Genomic DNA, 24,051 nt, shown 5'->3' with positions numbered 1-24,051 from the left:
CATATATATTGACATAAGGACTACAGCTGGTGCAGTTCGATGGCAAACCAAGCTAACAACTGCTTGATAAAGAGACTACGACTCGGGTGTACACGGTGAGTACAGGTGATTGCAGAAGTTAGTGCTAAAATGGCTTAGTATATATATATATTCCAGGATCCGTGTGGCTTCGACATCTTGTGTGTGAATCGTAACTAATTAATTGCTCGCCTTGCCTGCATTTTGTGAATCCTTCAGTGTGTCTAACTGTGTCTGTGGGTGGGTTTTGTGTTGGGTTAATCGGGTTATTCAGAATGCGGCGTCGAAGACAGTAACTATGAAGGCGAAGTTGAGCGGCGCGTTTGATGATAGAGCGAGAGAGAATAGAACAGAATAGTTGTTGTTTTTGTTGTTGTTGTTGTTTTGTGTATTCCCAGCCAAATGTCTGGATTACTCAGTGATGTACTCAATATGAGAGTGGATTACCTACTTAAATAAGAACATGAACCTACCCAAACTGCTGTCGCCCGTCTGACTCGGATCGTAGCGGCCATCGGCCGATGTCTGAGCAGCGGCCGAGGAGCGCGAGAGAACGGGCTTAACCTGGCGTAGTGCCTGCTCCTCGGGATAGCGCGGAGTTTGGAACTTGGTTGGCTTCGATTGCAACGTCGCTGGTCCTGAGCGTTGGTGTATTAGGGTGCGATGCCTAAGGGGTGGTGGGGATATAGACTTAGCTAAAACTGAATGAGGTAATTTATTCGGTGAGTAATCGCTGCCAGATTCACCCTGCAATTCAATTCAATTGAGACAAATGGTGATTGATTATTATATATTTATATTTATATATATATACCATAACGGTGCCATTGTCGGACACGCCCGAGCCTGACATATTGTCCGCCAACAGACGTTCGCTCTCGGGATCGGACAGCACGCGTGAGACATCAGACTTGTTTTTCAGTATCGACTTGGAGCGTCTGTGATGCTCCAGATTCGGCGATGCATCAATCGAGTCTATCGATGAGGAATGCTTGCTCTCAAATTTGGCTGAAAGTAAACAGCAGTTAGTCAAAATAAAATCAGATCTTTGTTAAGTGAGAGTCACCTTTGGCGCCCGCATTCTGTATGCCGAACAGACGCTGATTGATCAGTTTGGTGGCAGTGGCTAAGCTCTTGCCCGGCAGAAAGGCCGAACGCTTCTTCTTGCTGCCGACAGCGGCAGCGCTGCTGCCGGCTGTTGCTGGACCGGCGGCACCGCCGTCCAATCTTACAATGTCCGCGCACAGCATGGTATCTTCAAAGCGGGCACGGGGCTTGCTGCTGCTTGTGCTAGGTCGCATGGACGTGAAGCTCTGCTGGAAACGCGTCTTCCGATGCTTTGGCACTGAGTTCTCGTTCAGGCTGACACGGCTGCCGCGCTCCTGCACGTCAAAGTTCTGATACACATCATCCAGCGGACTGATGCCGCCCGCGGCCAGATTCCGCAGTGCCGTGTCGCCCGAGGCGCTTTTCTTCACCTGAGCGCGCATTGTTAGGCCGGAGGCGGAGCCTGTGGGCGGCAAGCCAACAATAAAGCCCGTGGAGCTGCTGATGTTTGTACCGCGGCGCGACTCCTTCTCCAGCGGATTTATGTACAGATTGTCCATGTCAATGTCCAAGGCGCAGGCCTCATCATTGAAGTCGGCAGTGAGATCGCCTTGGGACAGAAACGGATGCGTCTGGCAGCTGGCGTACGTGTCCGAGCTGTCGACGCTGGCCAAGTCCGCGTTGTTGTTGTTATTGTTGCTGCTGCTGATGCCACCGTAGTTGCCATTGCCAAACAGCAGCATGCCATTGGCCACGCCCCCAGCGCCGACAGTTGTCGTGTTGAAGTTGTTGTTGTAGTTGTGATTGAAATTGCTTGCAATGGGCGCTCCATAGCCCCGCGTTGCTTCCAGCGGCAGTGCAATGGTTGTGGATGTTGTCGTGCCATATGAGGATGACGCCGACGATGACTGTGAAATGATGGGCATAATGCTGGCACTTGTATAGACGGGCAACAGCACCACATCCCCGCGAGCCGTCAGCTGCAGCGGATGTGGGGCTCTGGATGCTGGTAGTGGTAGACCGAACTGATTGGCCTGGCGATTGGCCGCCGCCATGCGCATCTCTAGGCAGATGGGCTTGTGGAAGTCGGAAGTTGGAAGTGAGATGACGCCCTCCGCATCGGTGTACTCCTTTAAGTCCTGCAAGGCAGAAAGTGTGTGGGACGCATGATGAGAGTGATTTGATTTAGACGAGGCCAGGCCCAGTACCTTAGAAATCGTTGTTATTTTTTAAATTATAATTATTAATTTATTTTTTTTGCATTATTTTGGTAAATGTTGTGCACTTGGTATTGCTGAAAAATTGTTGTTGGTTCTCAAGAGCATTCAACATGCAACTAAAATGCATCAAGTTAAGGTCAAACGTGCAGCGCTGGATTTTGAATTTAGTTTTGGGTTAAAAAAAAGTTCCGAACCAAAAAAAAAAAACACAAAAATTTTTAAATAACTAAATAAAAGAAACAAAGGAAACTAAACTTAACAAACTCTGTTACTTACCCAATATTGACATTGTGCTCGAGGGATTCACAGCTCTCAATGTTTATACAACAAAAAACAAGAAAAATAATAATAATAGTTCTTATAGAAAAGAAAGGAAAATTTTATTTGGAAAGATTTTCTAGGCTAGCAATACGAAACGAATCGATAGAAGTTGAGTGCCAATAGAATAGTGCTAATTAAATGTTGAAATCGATAAACAATTGTTTTATTTATTGCAGTTTTTTTTTTGTTGTTGCTTCAATAACAATATATCAAATAATTAATTAATTCAATTCAATTTTATATATAGTTTTGTATTTGTTTTCATCATATTTTGTTATATTTGTATTTCTTGCTACTAACAAACGATTTATTTAAAACTAGTTCTAATAATTATGTGCTTAGTGTAAAAAAGAATTGTTTGAAACTCATCTCAAGGCCTTAAGGTTAAACACTCGATAGATAATATATATATAGATAATAGATAATAGATAATAACACATGCTGCTTTGGGTTTTCCTTTGTTCATTTGTGTGTGGAGTAAAAATAAATTAATTAAATTCTTAGAATTTGCTATGTCTTTGTTTAGCTTTCACGTCACGCACGAATATAATAGTAATAATAATAATCAATTTAATTATGTTTTAACTTGTGTTTAAAATTAAAGCTAATTAACTTGTTTTTCTTTTTGTAATTTCAATAGTAATTCTTAGTTTGTTTGCGGTTTCATATCATTAAGTGTGTTTGCAATTCGATGAGATAAATTTTAAATTTAATCATTGGGTGTAGCGGGTGTGTGTGTGTGTTTGTGTGTGTGTGTGAGTGTGGGTGAGTGTGTATTCTTAGTTCTCGTTGCTATTTACTGATTGACAGCCAATGTCAATCGAATCTGTCAAGCTCTAAATAAATTGTTTCTAAACGCTATTCGCACGCAATGGAATACACTCGCCTTGACATCCTGGCAAACCCTTTAAGAAAAAGAAATGAAAAAGAAACAAAGTCAACATAAAATGCCATATTACTCGACTGTGCTCTGCTGCACACACAAATCAATTTTAAAATAATATGGAATGGAAATCATAAAGCACAATACACGATCTTCACTTCACTTGGACACTGGGACACTTGGGTGCAGCCTTTACCATCATGTTCATATACAGAATCAATCACAGATAGTATATATCGATAATGCCCTCCTCGATCATGCGTTTCAGTGCCAGATAATTTTTTGGCGATGGCGGTGGTCGCGCCAGCCTCTTGATGCTATACTCTCTGTCGTGAAAGACACAAATGCGATCCTGCAATATTTACACAGTCCTCTTCAATTTAACACAATTGTATACAAAATTGGAAATGCGGGTCGCTACTTGGGATCAATATGCTCGCTACGTTTGTGGGCAATTGAAATACAGTATACGGGTCCTATGTCAAGCAAGATCTAATAAAGTATGTATATATACTCCAAATACGTAGCAGGCCAACTGCTGGAACTGTTTTTAAGTTGACGACTTTTGAGTTTTCGTTTAGATGATTTGCGTGTTATCTGTTAGTTTGTTAGTTAAAACGAAAGACAAAGAACTGGTGCAAGTGCAGTTAAAATACTCGTTGGTGCCAGTATATATTATATATAAATATTATGTGAAAAAAGCATGCGGATTATACAGAAAGCAAAGGTTAAGAGCTGGTGGATGTCAGATACAAAAGTTAGCTCGGGTCAGGTATAGATAAATCGATTGTCTTGGTTGTCGATTTTACCTTGGTTGTGCAGAAGCAGCATTCGAATTCCACTGGCACATCCTGCTCCAGATTGTCCATGCGCTGGTTTTGCAGGTTCTCGAGCGCCACCTGGCGGCGCAACTCGGCCACTTCCTATAAGTAGGGTTTAGGGTTTTGGCAAAATGTCAATGCATCAAATCGAAATTCAACGAAAATACGAAATATTCACAAGACATGCAGCATACACGTAATGCTAATTAGATAGTTAAAATTCATTATTTACAATATTTATTCAAGTAGCTTAATTTTATATTTTACAAATTCTCATGCGCATGCCGACAAAAACGCACTGCGTTTGATAAGCAAACTTGTGCGTTGCAACATCAAAAACCTTTTGTGGAGTTTCTCGAAACTTTGAGATGATGGTCTAGTTGAGAGTTTATTGTTGGGTCTTAGGTCTGGGCAAAAACTGAGTAAGGCTACAATTGACAGTCAGGCTGGAATCAAATGTCGAGACAAAAATTTCAAAACTTTTCCTCAACAAGCTAAATGATCTGCTCTAAATGTCCTCTAAATGCGATTAAGCAATCTGCTTTGGATTGGTAAGTGTCCCGTATTTTGTCTGGGCTCCAGATATTGGAAACCACAATAAATGTCAAACTGTTCGTCCAGTTGCACTGTTTATCGTCTTACGTGCAGGCCACACTCGCCAGCAGCCCAGAATGATTGGAAAACGCGACGAACCGCATCTGAGCCAGGACTACGACTATGTTGATGCCAATTTTGATGATCAACTGAAGCGCTTGGGCCAGAACAGCCTAAAGGGCTGTGATGCACCTGAAGACGAGGGTGGGTTTATTACTTGCTCAACTTAGCGTTCCATTTTTATTGCCATGCTTCACAGCGGTTCAGGGCTGCACCCCGTGCGAATCATTTCCACAGGCCAATATGCCAAGCTGTGATTCTTTTGAACCGCCATGCACAACAACGTGTCAGCCGTCTTATCCGCCCACACCACATCCCAATGTCAATTGTGATCATTTGCAGCAACCGAACCAGAATTCTGGCGTGCCACAGCAGCAGTCACAGCAACAACAACAGCAGCAGCAACAACAATTTCCACAGCAGCAACAACAATATCCTCAGCAACAGCAGCAACAATATCCTCAGCAGCAGCAACAATATCCACAGCAGCAGGAGCCGGCACCTGAGGCCGATGACTCCGAGCAGCGGAGCAAGGAGCTGCGCAAGTTGGTGCAGCATTTGTATGTGGCACAGGCGCGCGTTCAGCTGGAGGCGTCTGAGATTCACAAGGCGCAGGCCGTGGCCAGCTCGGCGCAATCGCAACTCGAAGATTCGGCGAATCATGTGCGCACCATTACCGCCACCCTGCACAATGCGCAGCAGGAGGTGGCCGCCGCCGCCATACGTGCCCAGATCGCCCAGCTGCAGCTGGCGGCGCACGATCAGTTGCTCTTCGCCGCCCGACAGGATGTCGATTCGCTCTCCTCGCAAGTGGTCGGCCTACAGGCAGCCGAGGGAATTGTGCAGCCCAAGTTGACTGTCGATCTGCATGCGCTCCTGGACAAGCTGCGACAGCCGCTGCAGCACTTCGACCGGCCCACGCCGGTGCCCATGATAATCACATTGCCGCCGCTGAACGGAGCGCCGCCTGAAACGGCGCCGGAAACAGATACCTCTGGCATTGGCATTAGTCGTGGTGTTGGCAGTGGTATTGGTGGTACTGTTGCAATTGGTAGTGGTAGTGACGGGACAGACGTCAGCACCAAAAGCAAGGATCTCGTGAAACAAAAGGAACCTGCGCAGTTTGCACAAAGCATGGACTACACCTAGTAAATGCACCCACTCGTTAATCATATTTATCATATATATATTTTATACGATTTTGTCAGTTCAATATTGTCAATGAGATATATTTTCTTCTAACTACAAATATGTGTGTGTCCGTTTCGCTTGTGAGTTTATGTTGGATTCGCTTTAGATTGTAGAGAATGGATTGAGTAGCTGCTGCAATAAATACTTAAAGACAGATGAGGCAACAAAAGGAGTTCAAAGGGATTAATATGTTGAATCTTATTAACTGTAAATATTAAAGTTTATATTAATAATCAAGGCTGCAATGTCTTGCCCTAAGGTTCGATTTGTATACCTGGCTATATACAGTTCAGATCCCAGTTCTGAATTCGCAACTTGCTTGGCCACATTTAGTTGAATTAATTATTGATTAAAATTTCTGATTTTAAGTTATCGCAATTAGATAACTTGGAATATTGAAATTGCCGATAGCATTGATATAAAAGCCATGATTTGATTCAGGTTTATTATAAAAGCGTAATTCAAGGCTCAAGCCGATCGCGTTAAAATCAGCTTGCAGCCTTGAGAAATTGAATAAGAAGCTTTGCTGTATACATATCGAAAACCTTAAGCGATCTCAAAGAGTTTTAATTTTCTTTTAAGATTTAGCGAATCGATTGATTAATATGTTAAAAAAAGTTGCAAGCTCTTGTTTGTATATACATATTTACAAAATTGAGTTATTTATTAAAAAATACAATAGAAATTAAATGAAATATTTTATGATAGTTTTCTCACAAATCTATCTATCAAAACTATACTATATATTGCATTAAAGCTACCAATTTTTGTATGGCTTCGAGGTAAAAACTTGCTGGAAGCCAGCCTCTATACGTCTAAGAATATTTAACTTCTGCTTCGATCAGGCTCTGGATTCCAATAGCTTATTGTGGTTAAATAATTTTGTGTATATGCATAGAGTAGAAGCAAAAAGTTAAACAAGACAGGTTTAATAAACTTATAAAGTAAAATATAAAATAAATTATCGAAGTACTTATGCAAATTTGTTAAGCATTCTAGCAGTTGAAATGCGCTCTTATGTAGAGCTTGGAGACATTCTCAAAATGCAAATGTTGGAGCTCGAATTTGGGTTTCATATTATTATTTTCCAAAGAAAAGTAAAGAAAATAAAAGTTTAGCAATATGTTCAGCCTCTGAAAATCAATTTGTTGGAAATTATCAATTCTTTTTATCTTGTTTTTAAAATAGAATTAAAAATTCTATAGATATTAAAGAGTAGCAGTGGCAAGTAGTATGCATTAGAGTAGAGTATTTTGAGTTCTTTGTGTATACTTTGAATGTACCTCCTTACTGCGTCCCCGTAAAATCTAAAAGTTGAAATGTGTTGTTGTTGTTATCGAACTTTGTTTATATAAGTAGCTAGCTCTTGCATGTAAGTAAGTGATTAAGTTTTTAGTTAATGTTTTTTTGTGATCGTGTTCAAAGTAAATCATAAAACATCAAACATGAAGCAAAATTCAACTAGACTCAAAAATTAACAAAATTCTTGATCGATTCGACACAACAAAAGTTGAACTAAAACCAATGCTCAGCTGGAAGTTGGTTTCCTTTTATTTTTGTAAAAAATTCAAGTGTTGAAAACCAAACGGATGTTGTAAAATGATGTCGATAAGTGTACTGTTTACAATATTTGAAATATTTAGCTCCAGTTAACGGCTTCACATTTACTAATACATAGTTACGGTTTAAGAACTTTGAAAACATTAAGATATATTTAAGATATACGAGCACTTGGCTGGGACTACACACTTATTCGGTATTCCCCAATCCCGACACCCACACTTACCCCGGGCGTTATCATCATCTGTATGGGCAATCCCTTCTGGTTTGACGCTATGGTCACCGCATCCTCCCCTTGCGACGAGGAGGCCGCTCCTCCGCTATCCTGTGCAGCACTGCTGGAGGTGGCCACCGCTGTTGCTGCACTGGAGGCAGCCACCATGGCTAGATTGTTGGCTACTCCGACGGCAGGCAGTTGCGCAGCTGGTTGCAGCTTCTGCTGTTGTTGTTGTTGTTGTTGCTGCTGCTGCTGCTGTGTCAGAAGTAGTGCCTGCTGCTCACGCCTGTAGCTTTCCATGGCCATCATTGAGGTCTGCCTGGCATTTGGATTGTCGAAGCTGTATGGCGGTACCGCATCCTGCTCAGAGCTGGAGCCGCGACGCTGCGTGAAAGTAGCACAAAAGTTAATTTATATCAGGACATATTGTTGTGCTAGCTGAAATCAAAAGTTCTGTATAGCCTTGTTGATGGTTTCCCATTACCTCAATAACTTTTTTGGTTATGGCTTGTCGATTTGATTGTGGAGCGAAAATCATTTACTTTTTTTATTTTGTAAAAGATATTTAATTTTGACTGTTTTCGACATAAGAATTGGTAAATATATCTAATTTTGTGGTTTGAACCTCAATTTTCACGAACATAAGTTCATTTTTTGGTTAAAGCCTAATAATTTTTAGTTGTACGGTAATTTTTAATGTGCTCCCACTTTTGAATATTATCATAAACAAAGAATTCTTTAATAATGTGTAGAAACAGTTATCTTTGATATATTATGTGAAGGTTATCGTAAATCAAATATGCATAAATATTTTTTATTACCTTAAATGCAGGGTATTCATTTAGTTGGGCATAGAGAAGTCACTTACGTGCTGCATATTCGAGTTTCGTAGATTGGCAACGTGCTCGTAGTTCTTGTAACAGCCAGTGCCTGTGGTTGCCGGATTTCGACCGCTGGTCGATTCCCCCTCGGTGCTGTTGCCATCCCCATCCGTTTGGGAGAGATTGTGTCCTGTGGGCGATCGGCGTAGCGCGTGGGTTAAACGGTGCCAATTTTTTAGCGATCGTGTGTGGCTTTCGCGCTTTTCTGCATTGCGTGTGCGTGTGTGTGTGTGTAGATAGGTGTGGGTGTGTGTGTGTGTGAGTGGATGTATTTAAGTGTCATCGCGACACGTTAGATTCATGTCGTTGTGGTTATTGTTGTTGTTGTTTTTTGTTGTCGTTGGTAGCACGCGGAAAAAGCCATGAATGCATTTTGTCGCAATTTTGAAAACATTTTGGTTGTTTTTTTATTTTTATTTGTATGCGTTGTTCGCATTTGTTTAGCCATTTTGCGCCATGTTTTTAATTTTTATTTTATTTACGATTTATGTAGAGCATTTTGGGTTTCGTTTGTTTGTTGTTGTTGAGAGCGTAAATGAGACGAAATTCAAATTAAATGGGGAAAAAAAGGAATAAAAGAAAGAGATATGCACTTTATGAATGTCGTTATACGATTATGTTTCTATGGTTATGGGTTATGCTATTGTTGTTGAAACGACAACGACAACGACGACGACGACGGCGATGATAGTTAAAATGACGACGATCAATAGCTTTCACGATAACAAGTATTTTAGTAGTTAGATACATTAAGGAACAACATTGAACGGTCAACAACTGGGAGTATAGTACGACGATAATATTTATGTATAGCTAGGTATGTCAATATGTATATAGATAGCTAAATGCCCAATTATGGCGTTATTAAAGATACAAATTTATATTTATTTTAAGTTAGTAAGTACTTGATGAGTGTGGGTGAGTGTGAGTGTGTTTTAGCACAACATTTACTTTAATTGTGGCACTAGTTACGATTAACAGTGAGCTATTGAGTGGCTATGTTAGTTGGCACAACAAAAAACAGACAACGGCTAGCGTATGGAGCTTAGCAAATATACCGAATTAAGTTTACAAATAAAAATAATAATGTTTACAGACTTGTATCCAGAATTAGTTCAATTACAAAAATAATTGAACATTTGCCCATTCTTTTCACTCGCCTATAAAAATGTTGCGTTGAGAATAAAATTTGTACCTCTCACTAGTTTCTCGTCTGTCTGTTTATATGATTAAGATGAGCGAAGGTTAGAGTTAGGAATTAAAATTAAGAAACGTATGAAGATGATTTACTTTTCTTTATCGTTTTTCTGGATGAATTGCTCCAAACAAAATCGGCAAAACAAATGTACGAGACAGGTTCATTTTGTATGTACGACAATTATTTTTACATTGTTAAAGACAATAATCGATACAGCTGAACAAAAGCGCATTTCATGGTCATTTACGCAATCTCCTGTTTCAGTTATAATGTCAAAAATGCGAAGTATAAAATCATGATGAGCACAAGATCAACAGGTAAATGAAAAGCAGTTTAGAAATGGGATTTGGTGTTCTTGGTTTTTTTCGTTTTTTTTTTTAAAGTAAAAGTATGAATACGAGAAAACTAATATAAATATATAATTTGGAGTCTCGAAGCAGTTGAAACTCCTTCCTGTCCTTTTTGAGTAAATGAAAAGCTTAGATTAGTTTAGCAACAATTTAATTGTTTACCTTTTCATTGGCTTTGTAAAGAACTATGATTATTCGGTACAGGCTTGACAATGGCGCACAGTTAAAGCGAATAGTGATATGTATTTTAAAGGGCTTTTTGTCAAGCATTAAACACATCTTTAAATATCGTTAATGCAGTCATATAAGTAGTTAGATGATAAGTACATACGATATAGGGTGTTGTTAAATGAAATACAGCGTATTAGATTTTGGTTTTATTGCTAATTCACAGACACACAAAAGTTGACAGTTTACAATAGTACAGATACAAAATACACAAAATGTATGAGTGTACAGACACAAGAATTTTGGATAAATACGAGTAATAATAATTATATATATATATATGTAGGCATGTTATTGTTGTTGTTTATACACACGGCTTGAGCATTGGGAGCGTAGAGTTTCATTCGAGTTCGATGTATGCAGATAGTTGATAGATATATAGATGCATGCAGCGTTTTTGCGAGCAGATATCTTAGTTACAAAACTCTACACTCTGACGCATTGAGTTTAGGATCGTACAGAAGAAGATAAAGACAAAATAAAGAAATGGGTACACACATACACTGGACAAAAGTATAAACGAGTCTGGAAGTAAAAGGCACGTAAAAGGCTTTTGTCGCTTGAAGCAATGTTTTCAAGCTTTTCATAATCCTATCCGATAAGTAACTATGCAATTTTGAACTGTGCACAATGATAGAAATATTTGAACAATATACATATATTGTATTCAATTTAATTGCAATGCAAATCAATAGAAATTTGTAACTATTTTGAACTGAAATCAATGAAACAAAATGACAAAATATTAAATCGCTTAGTTAGTTTTTTCATTAATGGGCTTCATATATTTTGTATAACTTCATTTAACTGCTCAGCGTGTTTAGCTTAAGTCTACAATTATTTCAACACTTAACAAAATTTAATTTTTATTCTGCTTGTTACATGCTCTTCAGCTGCTATGGATAAATAGTCTTACGAGTACACATCGAGTTTATTGTTTCATTTAAATGAAACATAAAAACATTTTGTTGCTGCAAACTAAGCGCGTTATGCTTTAAATAAGGCAATTTATTTTTATATATACTTGCTTTTAAATATTTTTTTTTTGGTTTTTTTTTTGGGCTTTTTATTCTGGAGTTTACCTATGCATTGTTAGGAACATTCTGCCATAATTTGCTAAGATTAAATTTATAAATATATTGAATATATGTTTACCTACATACAAATTTGATGTCCACAATGTGCGTGGCGCGCTCTCTAAATTATAAACTAAGCTTAGTCTCTTTAAGCTACAACAACTAATTTCATAAATAAGGCTGACTTTTGCATAAATGTGGCCGGATCATTGAGCCCATATAACGCTGGCCCAAGATCTCAGTACTACAGTTAGTTTGTTTTCTTTCTAAGCTGCGTTCAATTTTGGAGGGATTCTTATTTTATGCCCCTGCAGGTCTGTCTCTTTTGTTGTCTGTCCCCATTTCCAATTTCAGTGCTAAGAGATTTGAAGGTTTTAAAGTTGAGGGATTTATTGGAATTTTAATATAATGAACTATCCAAATATTGCCTGCAAGGGTATAAAAGCTTCGGAATGGCCAAAATGGTTGTATTTGACTCTTTTTATTTTTATCACTTTTGACTATTGTGCTCAACAAATGCTAGGGAAGTTCAGTTTCGCTAGTTATAGGCCTAGTTAATAGCTACGTTTATACTAAATTAAAATTGTGCTTACGCGGATTGTTTTCAACGTTCTCTTTTGACGTGTTTGGCGTGTTGTGTTAGCATTTGGAATGGGAACTGTGCTCTTGGTCCCACACTCCATTCAAGTTAGCCACATACACACAGAGCCACGCTACCAAGCCACGTTTCCACTGTGCTGCAAATGCGATGCAGTGGAAACGTCTAAATATTAGAAATAATACCACACAATGGTGTGTTTGAGAGCTCTTGAAAGTTTTGCTTAGTTTTTCTGTAAGGCAAAACTAAATAGTGGTTTTGTAAAAGAAAATGCATAAATAGGCAGCAAATGAAATTAAATGGAAACATCAGCAAATTTGAGCAGATGCGACACCGAATGAATTGTGTTGTCGATGTGACAAAATCGACACAGTTTCCTTTTTATTTGTTTTATTTTTGTTTTTTTCTAAGACATTTCAATACTATTTTCAAGTGCTGATGGCATTTAGTTTAAAAACAAACGCATTACGGCAATTAGCAAAACTTTCAATTTAGCGCACAGTTGAAAGAGAAATCTTCTCACGAGCTGCCCGCGCGCAACGCTGCGAGTTGGCAACGTTGCGTATGCGCAATGCGGCAGGTTTTTCAAGCAGCGGCATGTGTGTGTATGAGCTAGTGTATGTTTGTGTGTGTGTGTCTGTGCCTGGCAGGTTGTATGCTAGTCGAAATGTATATTTCTGTATTCAGTGTGTTCGTATGTTTAGGGCGCCTAAAAGCAGTTATATATAATCACAACATTTAATTTCGATAGCCTCGCTTTAACGGAAGTACATCAAGTAATTCATTTTGATTGGGGTTTTCACCTTTTAAACAGCAAACGGCAAATTGGAAGCCAATGTCTATATAGCTAGCACTAACTATGAACAGTGAACCGGATACTGGATTTTACTGGAGGAGTAGCTTGTAGGAAGTACTTGGTTGCTCGCATACACATATACAATAACAATTCGTTTACAGTTTTTGCCTAAGACTAAGTTGTGTGTTAGTGTGTGTGCGGGTGTGTTTGTGTGTTCGTGTGCCGAATGTATGTATGTGGGGTGTCTTTTTCTTTAGTTGGTACATAACAAGTTGCATTTTCTAATTTACATTTACAATAACAGTTTAGCTTTACGATACTCTTCAACTAGTTATTTTAGGCTTAGTGTAACATGGGGAGCTCTGCTCGACGCTGCCCGGGCTTGCCCTGTGTTCTGTAGGGTATCGGTTGTTGTTGCTCTGTTTGCACGTTCGGGCAGCTGCTCTCTGTCTGTTTTAACGACTGTCCTCGTTGTCGCTGGAGCTGTTCTGCTGTTGGGTGTCGCGCTCCTCTAGCAAACTGCGATTCAGCTCCTGTATGCGAGCGGACAAAGCCCGACGACGGGGCGTGCCGAACGAGGGCAAGGGCGGAGGCTCAATCAGCGTATTTTTCTCGCCTGGAGGTCGTGGTTAGTATCGCGGTTTTGGTAAGAAAGTTGTTTTTGTGGTTAGAAACGGTTTACATATGTCGACCAGGGTGCAGGGGTAAAAGTGTAAGCGTGTGTGTGTGTGTGTGTGTGTTTGTGTGTGTGTGTCGAAAGATTTAGGTTTTTGGTGACATCGAACGACATCGCGTCGAGATTTAGTTTTGGGAATATTTTGTTTCAAGTTAACATTGTGTGAGAAAAGTAGAAAAAGAAGAGCAGAGAAAAGAACAAGTTGTAGGTATAAATTGAAGCTCAGTTGTTACTTCAGATACAGATCAGATTCAAGGATAGACTTATTTTTTTTGTTGTTTTGGAATTGTCTTTTTTTATAGATCTTTTTAATTTTTTTCTTAGATTGGTGTACAAATTTTGTTGGTTTGTCGGGCGTATGCATAAATAACTCTATCCCAGGGTTTGTTTCACTTTTTTTTCTAGTTTCATTTGCTAAATTAAAAACTACGATTTTCTAAGAGGATGAATATATAATATGCATGTATATATGATTTATGTAATCAGCACTTGAAAATTCACTAAAATGTACTTAAAAATTTATAATTGTTTTTCTTATTTTTTTTTTCATAAATACATTTTATTACTTTTGTTTGTATTTTGTTTTTGTATACTGTAATAAAATTCGAAATAGCAACTCTATATTGAACATTCAAATTTGCTATGTATAATTGTGATAATAATTTTTTATAACTATGAAAATCAAGCTTAGCATTTGATTTTAATCGCCTGGTTGTACAAATGAAGGTATGAACAATTTTGTCTTAGCGGCATATGAAAAAATTCGAAACTTATTTATGAGTAAAGCAAATTTACGTTTAATGCAAACTTAAATTAACAATGCAACCAATTTTAGAGCATGTACAATAATATTTGTAAAGGATTTCTTGTGATAACAATCTATTAGAGTATCTCTTAAAATTTCTATTGCTCGCAAATATACAGATTCCCAGCTATAAGGATTTAAAAAAAAAAAAAAAAAACTTTAAAATCGTTTACCAATTCGGGTTCTGAAAGCCCAAATATCTATATACAATCTAATAAATATCTGAAGATTACCTTAAGAACAAATCAGACCTGTGCATTGCGGTTATATATACAAGGATTGATCATAAGTAGAGTGAGACTTAAAGAGAAGATATAAAATGTTCGAATTAATGTTGGATTATAATTGCTAAAGCTTGTGTGTTATCTGAATCGGCGGTTGGCTAAGTCTTACGTAAGCGCTAGGCAAGTTTCAAGGACTACAACTTGTAAATAGTTGAGTAGGATTAGGAGTTGAGTGATTAATTGCTGGATTGATTGCATAATATACGCTACGTATACGCAATGTTAGTCACCTGGAGCGCTTTGCACGTCAAGGGTTTGCCTGCCTATATTTGGGGTGCTTTGTCTTTTACCTTTCGGATGCACAACATTTGTTTGTTTGCCTAAAATTAGATATGAGGAGGGCGGGAGTTTACGTATATGTTAGCAAATTGGCGTTTCAAAAATAACTGGCCTGATTGCAGGCGTGTTCTTCAATTCTGTGTTTATACGTGTGTTTGTGTGTGTGTATGTGTGTAGGAGGCAAGTGCTGTTCTGGGCTTTGTACAGGTGAAATCCCCACTAATATCTTGTTTAAACGCGCTAAGTACAAAAGCATTTGGCTCATTGACCACAGTGGGTATGCAAGTGTATGTGTGTGTTAGGGGCTTAGTTTGGGCTTTATTGTTAGCGGCATTTAGTGTCCGCTCAGGCTTAAGTCGGCTGCAGGTGTCAATTAAAGGCAAGTCCTAAGGGCTACTGAAACTTAAAAGTAATTCAATTTGCTTAACAAGTTTACAATTTATCGAATTCCATAAGCTAACTTAGATTAACAATTAATTTATTGAATTGCCCGAAAATTTCTATCATCTTACGGCAGTCTATAAATAATTTAAGAAATCGACTAGTTAACGCAACTATTTACACGCCTTCGTTAGACAGTTGAAACAAATGAATTGAAATAGAAATCAAAATGAAAAGCCAAATGGCATGCAGCATATGAAAACAAGAACCCAAAGCAAATGTATATAGATATAAATATATGTGCATATATAAGCAGCGAGTGAAAGAACTAAAGATAAGATAGAGCTTAGAACGAAAGGCTTGATTGACAAAGCGAGGCATACATCTACGATAGAGTTACAGCTAAACAGAGTTACAGGCAGATGTTTAGAGAGTTAGTTTCTCATATACGTAATGTTGTATATTTGGTTTCTGCTCGACGTTGCACTTACCTGTGTCTACAATCACATCGATGAGATCCATTGATTTGGCGAACGCATCTTTTAGATTGATATGATGGAAGGAGACAATGCTACCCTCGCGCTTGGCACGATCGAGCGCCTCGCGTCGCTTGAGGGCCTTCTCGCGCCGCATCTGATTCTTATAAAATTCAGCAAAATTGTTAACGATGATGGGAATAGGCAAAGCGATTACCAGAACACCGCATATGCAACACACAGTACCAATAACCTTTCCCAGTGGAGTTGTGGGATAGATGTCCCCGTAGCCAACAGTTGTCATTGTAATACCCGCCCACCAAAATGTTTCCGGTATTGAAACAAATTTTGTGTCCTTTTCATCCTTTTCGGCAAAATATGCCAGCGAAGAAAATATGAGAACGCCCATGGCCAGGAACAGCATTAGTAGACCGAGTTCCTTATATGAGTTACGCAGCGTAAAGCCTAACGACTGCAGGCCCGTTGAGTGACGGGCCAGCTTAAGGATTCGCAGGATGCGCATGATGCGGAATACTTGCACCACCCGGCGCACATCCTGGAACTGGTCCGTTGCATTCTTATTCGTTTCCAATAAAAATAACGAAACAAAGTATGGGAGTATTGCCAATAGATCGATTATGTTAAGGCCGCCCTTAAAGAACTTCCACTTGTCCGGTGAGGCGCTAAACCTAAGTATGTACTCTAGGGTAAACCACGTGATACACACGGCCTCAACCATTGCCAATTGCGGATTATCCTGTGGTGAACCATTGTCAATGTGTTGTAGTTGTGGTAGGGTGTTCAACGTCAGGGCTATGGTAGACAGGACTATGAATAGTATGGATATCACTGCGATAACCTGTGAACGGTAAAGAACAATCGAAACTTTGTCGAAACTATCATCAACAACAACATCACAACGATTATATTAACTATTTAATTAATCAAACACACAAAGTTACAACAATCAGCGCTTGCTTCGAGACATTTCATTATCGGCAAATTATTTTCGATTTCGTATTCATTCACATTGTCACATATTTTTCCATATTTGTTAAGTTCTTTCTGGAATCTTTCGATTAAACGATGTTACAGATTGAAGCAAACATTCGGTTAGCTGAGCGCAAAACGTTTAGTTTTCTGGGTGGGATTTTAAATCGTGATCTGAGAACCGTTTCAAAGCTGTTGTTGATCGTTAGATAACTGATGACCGATGCCTGAAGCTTGATGCCTGAAGCCTGATGCCTGATATCTGAGATGGGTTAGACTCAGTAAGGGGAATTTTTTGCAGGGTCAACATAGTTTTTCTCTTTGCTGGTACTATACAAAGGCTGCTGTACTTTATGTGAAGTATATCATTTGTAATCCCTCTTGTTAAACATACAAACTGAACAATAAACGCAAACATCAACAAAAAAATAATATAAACTTAGGCTTAAGTCAAAGTAATCTCATGTTGTTGCCTTCAAATCAATTGAACTCTAGTGTTCTTGGAGTTAGTAAGTTGAGTGGTTGTTGAAAGGTTCGTGTACTTCGAGAGACCATATCAGGGCTCAGGAGTAAATCAACGTCTAATTGGAATCGAAAAAACATGTTTCTCATCAAATGTGGGCGTGTTTCATTGTCGGCAATGTGCCTGTGATTGTGGTTGTGGCTGGTGGACAGTTTATCTGTGGGGGTGCGTGTCGTATGATTGGAAAGTGTGTTGTGTGTATTAGTGGCTAGCGCTTTGAGTGGTGTGGTGTGTGTGTGTGTGTGTGTCTGTGAGTAAAGGTGTATCTGTGTGTTAGACGTTGGACATGACGTAATACAAAAGTGTAGGACATTTACGCAATTACTAGCTACGCATAGAGAATAAAGACCTTTTGGCTTCTGATTGGCACTACTTATGAGTGGTTGGGTGGAGTGGGTGGAGGTCTGTGTTAAATAAGAGACGCTACCATCGGGTCTGCAGTCGACATTTATATAATCAATTTTTCATAATCATGAATGGACAAAACGCTTTGTTCTACATTGTGTGGTTGTTCGTTTCGCTGTCTGTGTTTTGATTGTTTTTTTTTTTTTTTTTGGTAATCAGAGTTTTATATTAACGATGAGTATAAACTGAGCAAAATTGGAAATTACGAGTACACATATTATGTATATGGAGCTATAGTAGGTCAAAATGAAGGTACGTACTAGCATTTTACAAAGAAATTGAATGCATAATAACTTTCGATTCAAACGAGCTAGAAATTACGAATACTTATAGTAATTGAAACCAAATCAAATCAAATTCTCTAAATTTATATATGTATATCAAACAATCAAATAATTGCAGAAAAAATACATAGATTTGAATTTATAAAATAATTCTTGTCATAAGTCAAATTGCTTGCAATTATTTTGATGTCATTTATAAATAAATGCATAATAATTGAAACTGATAAAGAATTTTTCAATAACAAAGGATTGTTTTTTTGATTTTTGTAAATATTTCATGTAATTTACCAAGAACAGCAAATTGCAATTTGTTTCTATAGGGGTCAAGGGGGGGGTCAACAGGGCGGCAGTTTATCTATTTTGCATTTTGAAGTGGCCAAATGTCAAAATGTTTTGACAGTAACAAGTGCAGTTTCAATATCAATGCCACAAAATAGTATATCGCATGAAAGAAGGGAGAAAGAGCGAGAAATAGGGAAATTAAGAGAGAGAGAGAGAGAGAGAGAGAGAGAGAGAGAGAGAGAGAGAGAGAGAGAATAGAGAGAGAGAGAGAGAGGGATATAGATAACTATAGATAGTTGGGCTCAAGAAGAATTTTGATTGCCACATTAGGTCAGAATTCCTTACATTCCATTTGTGTTATGTGTAAATGCGTGTGTTATGTGCGAGTGTGTGTGTGTCTTACTTGTGTGTGGCTGAGCACTGACAGTTGCCTTGGCAGTAGAACTATTGAGGCAGGGCAGGCGGAAGTGCGGCTGACACAATATTAAACATTGGAAAACCTTTTTAAACAATTGAGAAAATTGCTTTTATGGTTTATTTAATATGTGTGTCCCTCAACGCCAAGCGACACACACACGCATCCAAATGAGGCTGCATGACTGTAAATATATATACATACATATGTATATAAGTATGTATATACATATATGTATACGTGTGTTTGTCTGTGTGTGTGAGCTGTAATGTAATGTGTATGTGTGTGACACAAATTAGCTGTGTCCAGATCTACCATAGTAGGCCACTGTACGCAACCACGCATTTCTCTTTACTTTAGCCTCAAAACGAGTTTAACAAGTAAATGAAGATAATTTTGCATGGTTCGATAGGAGGGTGGGGGGTTAGTTAGACAGATTTTTCACTTTTCATGGCTGGGAATGCTAGGCTAGATAATTATTGAGTTCGTTTTATGTAAATGATATGCTACTGTAATTAGATAGATATATAAGAGTATTGTTGGAAACATACACAGGTATGGCTAGGGGGAGACCATTACGTAAAGTAAACATAATATAATAAATTACCAAAGGAATTGAGAATATTACGGATGAATTTAAAGAAAATTATTGTAAATAAGATATATCGAAAGAGATATCATAACACAGAATGAATTCAAACAAATATAAGACAAAAAGGTGCTTTCATTTAGCAACTTTCAAGCGTTTCGTAAAAACGATGAGTACAGTGGGCAAAGATATATACTAAACTACAAGTATGGAGAGTTGTAGGACAAAGAGAAAGATAGAAAGAGAAAGAAAGAGCGAGAGAGAGAGAAAGTTAGGGAGAGACCTAGAACTTATATACACTGTGGCCACAATCGATTGCAATTTAAGTGGTCTTCGGTAGACTATCAAAGTTCGGGAAAGTTAATTAAATTTGAGTTTAGGCTTATACTTAAGGCAGGTATCGGGGGGGGGCGCGGGAAGTACTGGGTACAACTTACTACTTGATATGATTTGGTATGCATGATGTAAAGAATTGACTTTATTCAATTTTTCATACAATTGACTTTATATTTTGTTTAATTATATATTTTTACGATTGAATAGAATGCATTGGAGATGTTTCAAAACAATAAACTGATTGTACGTGTTCGGGTTGTGCGAATTTTGGAACTGCTACCACTGCTGCTCAGTCATGATTGAGAGGGGGAAGGGGGGTTTGTTTAGGGGGTAGGTTGAAAGTAAAACATGATATCGCAATACGCATACTGAAGTTGAGCGCAGCCTGAAGACGCAATTTGGCTAGTTTGCTATACACTGACTATAGGTAGGTAAAACTAAAATTAAATAAAATATTGGTTTTGTACAAACAAAAAGCAACAACTAGAAGCACAGCCCGTGCCCAACTGGTGAGCATTTATAAGATTTACATAAGCGGTTGCCTCTGGGAAAAAACAGACTACAATTTATCTAAAGCAAAAGGGTAAAAATTAGAATAATGAGAAGCGATTTCTAGGACAAAAAAAAGACACACAAACAGCACAAAATATATTATCTTACAGGCGTAAATTTGAATTAACTTCCCTGTAGTCTTTGGTTAATCCACTTGAATTACAAAACAGGGCGAGTTTATGATACAAAACACAAATGTGGGCTGAAAAAATGTGGCAACAAAAAACCAGGAGGAAAATCAAAAGACAAAAATCAACAAAATGTGTTGAGAAGGTCATTTAAGACATGCGTTAAAAAGTTCGAGAGAAAATATAAGTAATAGTATCTTAAGAATATATATGCAAGACATTTGATATCCATCTATACAACTATCTACTATACAAGACAATATATGTACATATATCATGGTAAAAAATTGGAATGGTAAAATGAAAAAACATTCAATTTTTAAAGTTTATTTTGAATTAATTAGGAAAGTGCACATACGCCATGAGGGCAGAAACTTTACATTTGTTTTTGTGGTTGTGTGTGTGTACGTGTTTATGTGTAGGTGTGTGTGAGTGCGAGTGTGCAGGTGTGCAGGTGCAAGGGGGTGAAATTGAATACAAAATGAGCAAGGGCCAAAGTAACGCACCGTCTTGCAATACAAAACTAGCTCACTAAATATTTGATCAGGTTTTTTTGCAATTGGTTTATACGGTTGGGTGTGTTTCTTGTCAGCTTATTTGTGGCTTTTGGTATTCAATTTACTGAAAAAAAAAAAACGAAAAGATATTTGATGCAAACTGGCTTCAGTATAACCGAATACACTAGGCAACAAATGCAGAAAGTTTGGTGAGTTGAAGTTACAAGTCTAATTCATTTGTTTATACATTTTTTATATTTCTTCTATCTTGTGGTTAGGCTTCAGCGACAACTAAAAAGGTATTGAAGGAAAATTTGAGTTTGAATTTTCGCGTGAATGCAAATGGCAGAATATCGAAGTTCTATATTGTTATATGTATATTTATCAAACTATATACATCTACATATTTATATATGTGTATATATATATTCAATCCTATTTCAAAAAGCACCAAAGACGTTAGTTGTATTTATATGTGTGAGTGTGTGTTTGTGTGTATGTATTTTAGATAATTTAAATGTTATTATGGTTTTGAGGCTGGTTCGATTGGAGATACTTAGTAGTTTAAGAAGCCAATGGATCAATTGGTTACAACAATCAATGTCAAAGATAAGATACGTTTAAACACAACAATGAGTTAAGGAAATTTCTGTATGCAATAGACAACAAGACATCAAATACGAATATCGAAAACGTACGATTATATATACCATTGATGGATTGTAAGTATATATAGATCGTGTTGCAAAGGAACAAAAGGTAACACAAAAGGGTACACAATAAAAAACATCGAGTTGAATTTTGGATTTACAAATTTTATAAACAATGTGTGTAAAATTGTTGTATGTTGGTATTTTCATATATAGATAGTTTTGTATTAATTTAGTACACGGCAAATGTGTGTCTTGTGAGCGCGTTTTCCTTGCCATCAGTTTGGGTATTATCGTATTGGTATATTGGACTAGTCTCTTTCAACGTGGGTAAGAACTGAGTAGCTTGTGAGTATTTCGAAATACTGCTCTTTACTCTTTACTGTTTTTTGTTTTGGTTCTCATATTTATCTTTTTCGTATAAAAAAGGATGTGTTTAGGCGGAGTATTAAAAAAAACTAAAAATATACAAAACTAAAAAGTTATTTTCTTTTTTTATTTTTCTCTTCTGACTTTGTTAGTAGTTGAAGAAAAATGTAAAATAAAAAGTTTAAGAGTACAACTGGCAAAGAGCTCTGGAAATTTTTCATTACCTTTGTAAAATGAACAAATCATAAATTGTGTTAATTATATTTGTCTCCTAATTTCAAATCTTTAATTGTATTGGCTATTGTGACAAATTGTATTAAATTCAATTTTCAATTAAATATTATATTAAAGTAAATAAATGTAATAGAACATTCAGCTGAATTATTTATAAAAGCGAGTTTTATAAATTATGTCGATTTTTTTTTGATAGCCAATACAATTTATTTGTTATTTGCTTTCGCTAAAAACAAAAAAGAAATTAAAAACCTAGCAATTTAAAATTTTTCTTAACAAAAAAATACGTAATGTAAATTAAAAGGAAATTATAATCGAATGAAAAATTATTGGAGATGCGCCCAAATATGTTGTAATTATTTCCATTTTCGGACATTGGTTAAAGCTAAAGCTAACTGAAATCTGGACTTTGGCAAATTATCGGCTGTTATGTACAAGCTGAAGCCAAACGGTGTGTGAATATATTGCGAGATATTTATAGATGTGTGAGTGTGAGCTAAAGCTAAAGTCTTGATCATGGGCTATTATTGTACAAGAGCGGGCGGGACGGGGCATGGCAATTGAGAGCACAACATATGCGAAACGCCATCGAGGGACGAATGAAGATTTGCGTATGCTGTGCTGCCAGGCCAGAAGCTATTTAATAATGGGTCGTTATTGATATTGATCAATTTCTGAATTGCACCCTCTATGGAAAATGGAAATGTATTACAACACGGCTTTGGCCGCTTCTCCCCAGAGTCCTTTCTCTTTACAATATTTTCGAGGATTTCTACAGCACACCTGCCGCCTGGTCATATCGCTTATTGCCCATTCCCAAACATTGTTACAGGGGTTTGTTTGTTTGGGATTAAGAAGATATTAGAGATAAATAGAGAGAGATTACTTCACCATCATCATCAACAATTAAGAGATTAAAATGTATAATATATATAGCATAAGTTTTTATAAATTTATAAATATATGTATGTAAATTTTATCATATACTGTGTGTGATCAAAAAAAGTTAGATTAGAAAAGGATTAGTAAATAATTTTGTTGTCTTTTCCATTTTGCACTTTTTGTGCGATTGCTAATTAAATATTATGTAAATGTTGATCAACTCTAGCGACAAACTCGGTGTCGATGTCACGGCGTCGCGTGGTTAGTGACAAATACTTAAGACCAAATACGAAACAAAACAAATATAATCTATGAATTATACTATAAAGAGACTAAACGGTGGAGGGGGGAATTATAAGTGAAGTGTAACGCAAAATTATATATTAACAATAAAACACAAAGTACGGCACACTCTCAGCGCGAGTCCTCATGTGGCGTACTAACAGCCGCCAAACTGTTAAGAGCAAGAACAAGATGATGAACAAGATGAGAAATACGAGAGCCTGAACTGAATGGCAGTCCTGTACGAGTAGGTCCTGTTCCAAGTACTTTGTTAGCTGCCCTTGAATGTGACGCTGTATTAGGCACAACACAAAAGCAATCGAATACACTGAACGAACTTATGAGCTGAGATACTTGACATAAGTTGATAAACAAGAACGATACTGAAGTATATTAATACATATACTTTATATATATATATATACATTTTTTTTTGCATATATTGTATGTAAGTTTTATACAGTGTCACAGGCACAACATTGAACTGGGGTTATTCAATAATAAATTTGCTTTAATCTCGCAGAGCAGTTTGGCGCCAATCTCGGTCTGATTTATGTACAGCGGCGGCAGCGGGAGGAGCAGCAAAGTTAAATAACAAATGAAGCAATTTTTATCGATAGGTATATATCGATAAATTGAACACTGCGTAACTGAGATGTTTAAATATTTCTCA

The 24,051-nt window shown here is 37.5% G+C and overlaps 2 protein-coding genes across 5 annotated transcripts in view; one reads left to right on the top strand and one right to left on the bottom strand.

Annotated features, from left to right (window-relative positions):
- Positions 1-24,051, bottom strand: part of Shab (Shaker cognate b) — a 52,769-nt gene that overhangs the window by 3,569 nt on the left and 25,149 nt on the right. The window contains exons 1-9 of one of the 3 annotated variants that reach the window (XR_011416513.1): positions 15,976-18,177; positions 15,055-15,144; positions 8,801-9,018; positions 7,942-8,316; positions 4,299-4,412; positions 1,085-2,204; positions 833-1,026; positions 492-765; positions 216-314 (exon numbers count right to left, since the gene is read on the bottom strand). Coding sequence is in view for 2 of the 3 variants with exons in the window: in XM_070208615.1 (XP_070064716.1) it covers positions 492-765; positions 833-1,026; positions 1,085-2,204; positions 4,299-4,412; positions 7,942-8,316; positions 8,801-8,943; positions 15,976-16,819 (3,064 nt within the window). In the remaining variant the exon portion in view is untranslated. Of the gene's footprint in view, positions 1-215; positions 315-491; positions 766-832; positions 1,027-1,084; positions 2,205-4,298; positions 4,413-7,941; positions 8,317-8,800; positions 9,019-15,054; positions 15,145-15,975; positions 18,179-24,051 lie in introns of those variants that run through there. The other 2 variants (XM_070208615.1, XM_070208614.1) reach the window with 2 other exon arrangements.
- On the top strand, positions 4,673-6,217 carry LOC6622583 (uncharacterized). Of its 2 annotated transcripts, none has more exons than XM_032434889.2 (3): positions 4,673-4,861; positions 4,959-5,108; positions 5,164-6,217. In XM_032434889.2, exons 1-3 carry the CDS (start codon positions 4,834-4,836, stop codon positions 6,111-6,113), a joined length of 1,128 nt encoding a protein of 375 aa, XP_032290780.1. In that variant the 5' UTR covers positions 4,673-4,833; the 3' UTR covers positions 6,114-6,217. The 2 variants fall into 2 exon arrangements, with proteins under 2 accessions (XP_032290780.1, XP_032290779.1); XM_032434888.2 differs by having other exon boundaries at positions 4,686-4,861; positions 4,932-5,108; positions 5,164-6,216.

Source organism: Drosophila virilis, chromosome 3 (assembly GCF_030788295.1).
Source record: "Drosophila virilis strain 15010-1051.87 chromosome 3, Dvir_AGI_RSII-ME, whole genome shotgun sequence".
NCBI lineage: Eukaryota > Metazoa > Arthropoda > Insecta > Diptera > Drosophilidae > Drosophila > Drosophila virilis.
Note: the sequence above shows the minus strand (reverse complement) of the source record. Positions and strands in the feature narration are given on the sequence as shown.